The sequence below is a fragment of the Saccopteryx bilineata genome, chromosome 3 (assembly GCF_036850765.1).
Source record: "Saccopteryx bilineata isolate mSacBil1 chromosome 3, mSacBil1_pri_phased_curated, whole genome shotgun sequence".
Lineage (NCBI taxonomy): Eukaryota > Metazoa > Chordata > Mammalia > Chiroptera > Emballonuridae > Saccopteryx > Saccopteryx bilineata.
In genome coordinates, this window is record NC_089492.1 from 172,276,593 (window position 1) to 172,281,644 (window position 5,052).

A 5,052-nucleotide genomic window follows, 5' to 3' on the forward strand; every position below is an offset into this window, starting at 1 on the left:
TCCTCGTCCTTTCTGCTCTTGCCTTTGATTCCAGCTCAGAGGCCTAGAATGTCGGGGGAGGGAGAGACGGGTGTAGAGAGGTGGAAATGACTGGTGTAGGTCCCAAGAGAAGACTGAGCAACAGTTCCAGGTAGGAAGGTATTCAGTGGCCTCATTTCATCCCAGGGTGCAGAGGCCCCCACGTAGGTCCCAGGGGTGTGAGGGCAGAGGTGAGAGACAAGTAGCTTGCCTGTGCAGGTCAATCTCAAGGCCGAGTGTGGATGGGGGCGGGCCGGTTGGAGACTGGCGGGTGGGGGCGGGAAGGTGGTCCCAGTTCGCAGGTCTTGGCCAGTTTTCCCTTAACAGGCAGAGGCGGGAAGGGGTTGGGGGCTCTTGTTGACACTTGGGTAGCTACAGGCTCTCATGGACTCTGACGCCGGGAGCCTCAGCCCCCTCCTGCCCCTCTGCAGCCTCATCCTGTAGCTCACCCTCCTCCTGGGGGGGTCCCCAGACAGGGCCTGGCTCCGCAACCTCACCAGCAGCCGCCACCTCCACTTTCTCCCCCTCGCTGTCTGAGGCGGCCTCCTTGGGGCGTTTGGGGGCAACCTCCAGCCGATCCTCAGGGCTCCTCTTCAGTGGTCCCATTTTCTCCTGCCCCTGGGCCCACTCCACGAAGCCCAGCTCCCCGGTTTCATCTCCGCCACCATTCTTCTGGGCCTTGGTGCCCTCGAAGGGCCTGGGCTGCGGTGCTGGTGCTGGCCCCTGGGGGTTGCTCTCCCCTGGGGGGTCTTGGCCGTCGCAGCCCTGGATGGTGGGGTTGTTCTCGATCTCCCACAGCCCCTGGCTGAAGCCTCTCCTCTTGTTGGGCTTGCCGAACTTCTCCTTGCACTCCGCGTAGGGGAAGAGGTGTTTGGGGCCCAGGAGGGCGGTCTCGTGGGTCCCGAAGAAGAAGACTTGATATCGGTTGTGTTCAGCCATGTGCTCTACCCTGGCTGGCCAGTGGGCATAGCCCTTCAACTTGGCAAACACCAGGTCTCCGCTCCGATACTTGGGCGTGCAGTCATCCGACATGGCGCTGGGAAGACCGACCGGCCTGGGTGGCAGCGAGGGCCGGAAGGAGAAAGCAGAGCCACGCATGCGCACTGAGCAGCCGCTGAGCACGGGCCGTGTGCCCCCTGGAGGACCGGCCTGGGTGGCAGCGGGGCCGGAAGAAGAAACCCAAGACGCACACGTGCACTGGGCAGCCGCTGAGCTCGGGCTGTGTCCCCCTGCAGGGCCCCGCGCGCCCCCTCAGCTGCTCGGCCTGGGTGGGGAGGAGGTTTTAGTTTGATCCCGGCATTCTCCAGGAGACCCAAAGCCCATTGGCCCTGCCTCAGCCTCGTGGTTTCCCAAATGACGGGGTGCATCGCTTGGATGTTGCGGGCAGTTATGCCGATGGAGACCCCATGCTGGTCAGTCTTGCAGCCACGCAGCTTGCATGGTTGACTGTGTGCAAGAGTGGCCTGGAGAGGGAGAGATAGGGCACTGTGATAAGAGAAAGCATTGTGACTGTCTGTAGCCTTGTGGCCCCTGCTCTGTGTGCCCTCGAAACTCCACTCTTGCCTCAGGAATCATGGGTAAGATGGCTTGGTCAGTGGTTTCAGCTGTTCTGTGATTTCCTCTGGAGCGAGCCCTGGACCTTGCAGGGTAGGCTCGAGAAGAACGAAGGTCTGGCAAGGGATAGAGTCAGAGTACCCATCTCTCAATAACCAGATGTATTCTAAATGTGTAGTACTTGGGAGGAGGCTGTCACAAAATAGAGCAGCATGGTGTGTATGAAAACTAGCCATATAAAAGTTTCCTATTTTGCATGGGAAGTTTACATTGAATGTGGCACATAGATTTTATCCTTTCAGCGATTCTTGCATATTGCAAAATATAAGACTATGGCTGAAAGAGAGAGTGTGTCAGATGCTTTCTACTAGAGAAGGAAATTGGGTTCATTATGCGTAAGAATTAGGTAGAGATAGGCTCATATCAAATTTGATGTTGGTAACTAGAAAGAACATCCTACAGGTTTTAAAAGTATTTTAGCTGAGAGACTTTTAAGAAGACAATTTCCTTAGATTAATCTGTTCTAAAGTGGTATTTATGGGAGTTTCTGTGTAACTGAAGCCTTTAGACAACTTTCAACAACACTTTTGAGTCTTGCTAGATAGCTGTAACTTGCACCTTGAAACCTATTCAAATATATCATAATAGTACTCTTGGCTATTATGAAACAGTCTTTTCAATATCAACCATATAACTACACAGATGTTCTTTTCTGTGTAACAGTGATGAGTGGAGAATTTGAACCATTACCCCATTTCAATACAATTCAAATGTGTTTGCAGTTTGCTGGGTTAGATACACCATTTCACCTCTGGGTGATGAAGACCTGCTCTAGCAAAAGAAGTTACCTTCTCCTAACAAGGCAAAAAACAATATGATGCACTTTGATAATTCTAAATAAGTTCTGTTAGCTTTTTGTCAAACCATCTTCTTAGGATGCTTATCTGCCTCACAAATATCTACAGTTTTGCCAGCTACATAATACCAACAATGTATTAACAATTCATTCACAAATTGACATTCCACAATAAAGATGAGTCTAACACATATCCTCCTCTAGATTTCTTAAGGAAAGTGCCAAAAAACTAGAAAAATTTAATGGCTGTCAGAAAAAATAGGGAATCATGGGCATCTATGGACTCTATAGTAGAAAGGACTGTGGAAGGGTTTTTTATATAAATAAATTTTTATTAATTTTAATGGGGTGACATCAATAAATCGGGATACATATATTCAAAGAAAACACGTCCAGGTTATCTTGTCCTTCAGTTATGTTGCATACCCATCACCCAGTGTCAGATTGTCCTCCGTCACCTTCTATCTAGTTTTCTTTGTGACCCTCACCCTCACCCTTCTCCTCTCCCTCCTTCCTCCCCCAACCCTGTAACCACCACACTCTTGTCCATGTCTCCTAGTCTTGTTTTTATGTCCCACCAATGTATAGAATCAAGCAGTTCTTGTTTTTTTCTGATTTACTTATTTCACTCTGTATAATGTTATCAAGATTCCACCATTTTGTTGTAAATGATCCGATGTCATCACTTCTTATGGCTGAGTAGCATACCCTAGCAGGGGTCCCCAAACTTTTTACACAGGGGCCCAGTTCACTGTCCCACAGACCGTTGGAGGGCCACCACATACAGTGCTCCTCTCACTGACCACCAATGAAAGAGGTGCCCCTTCCAGAAGTGCAGCAGGGGGCTGGATAAATGGCCTCAGGGGGGCGCATGTGGCCCGCGGGCCGTAGTTTGGGGAAGCCTGCAGTGTATATGTACCACATTTTCTTTATCCAGTCTTCTGGTTTTTTTTACAGTGATTAAAGCCTTTAAGCAAACTCTTGGCCAATACAATAAGAATCCATTAAAGAATAGTGTCCTTAACATGTTCACCAAGTCCAAGTTGTCACCAACAACATTCCAGATCCCTGCAAATGCAACCCAACCCCAGTTCAGTCCATTAGGAGCTGTCACAAGGAACAGGAGTCCAGGAAAAGTCCATATCCAGGAAAAGTCCTCATGGCACTGGAATTGTTGTCACAATTCTATACTTTGCAGCTCACATCCAAGTCCCAATGACCGTTACTTCTAGCTGGTAATGATTCAGGTAGACTGGAAAACCATCAGCAGCATGTGTGGAGATGGAGCTTCTGTTCTCCTCTGCCTGGAGAGATGAGACCAGGGTGCTTTTCCCAGGAACTCTGCAACTGTGGCGTGGTAAAGAGAACCTTGGGATACACTAAGCTGGGTGGCAAAGGTAGATTCATAATAGAAGTTGGCAAAAGGGGGAAAGAGAGCTCTAAATTAGGACTAGGTCCCAGCCTGAAATACGAGTGAGGCATTGAGGTAAGAGGAATAAAGGAAACACTATATATTAAACAAAGCAGCAGAAAATAGGACTATCAACACCCAAAACAAAGATCTTTGAGGGAAGAATAAAAAACCTGACTATTCGGGCAAGACATAGTTAAGTGGCCCTTGTGCAAATGAGATCAGTTTATCTGCTTCTTGGAAGAAATACCCTAGGCTCGTCCACAGTGTCATAGATGGGGCTGACGGCCCTGGGCACCTTCAGCCTTCAGTGGTAAACCCAAGCATTCTGGGCAAGGTTAGGTCATAAGTGGCTGGAGCAGGGCTGGGAGAGACTGAACCCTCCCCCTTAGAGGAACGTGGGGGAAGACTACCTTCCAGTGTCCCTTTTTCCTCACAGCAGAGGCATGTAAGTCTGGCAGGCTTAAGCTCAATGACCTTCCTTTCCACTATTGAAGCAGGACCCAGATGGAATCCTATGAGACCCCTTTGGGGCATTGGAACCTTTACGGGCATATCCTAAAAGCTGGTAGTTCATTCACCTGATCTCTATTGGGCTTTTTCTGCTTCTTGGTGCCTTGAAAGCCATGCTCAGAAGATCTCCTGAATCGCTTCTCAGCCTTTTGGATAAGATCAAGTGTAGTATCTGTTCTTATCAGAAGATCTCCTGAGGAGTTTGAGGATCCCCATCCGCCTATATAAACATTTTTGGTATATCTGGAGCTACTTGGAAAAAGACAAAACAATGTTATTAGATGGATCAAATAAAAAAAAAGGTAGAAGTTCGCAGGAGAAAAAAATTGGCGTCTCATGTTCATCAGCATTCAAAAGAACTTTAAAAATTTTTAAGTAAAAAGCATGATATGGTAGACCCATAGGAGTTCCAGGATATGACTCCTCCCTTTAAATTTTTTTTAATTGATCTTAAAATATTTGCTTGGTACACTTTAATAATACCTTGACTTTAAAAATTGTATGAAATACCCATAATTAAAAATGTTTGACAAAATACAGTAAATGCTCTTGCTTCATATGTAGAAGCATTGTCCGTTTTAACCGCTTTAGGAAATCCAATAATAGAAAAATGCATACAGACCATGAGCTATAACATGCTTAGCAGCCTCTTCTGTTTTGACAGAAGTTACTATAAATCCAGAATAGGTATCCACTGTAA

General features: G+C 47.6%; 1 protein-coding gene and 1 pseudogene across 1 annotated transcript; one reads left to right on the top strand and one right to left on the bottom strand.

Annotated features, from left to right (window-relative positions):
- Nucleotides 1–390: 390 nt before the first annotated feature.
- Nucleotides 391–1,050, bottom strand: HDGFL1 (HDGF like 1). Its single transcript, XM_066264912.1, has one exon. The coding sequence runs from the start codon at nt 1,048–1,050 to the stop codon at nt 391–393; it is 660 nt and encodes a 219-aa protein (XP_066121009.1).
- A 3,435-nt stretch (nt 1,051–4,485) lies between these two features.
- LOC136332531 (U2 spliceosomal RNA) lies at nt 4,486–4,606 on the top strand (annotated as a pseudogene).
- Nucleotides 4,607–5,052: the final 446 nt, after the last annotated feature.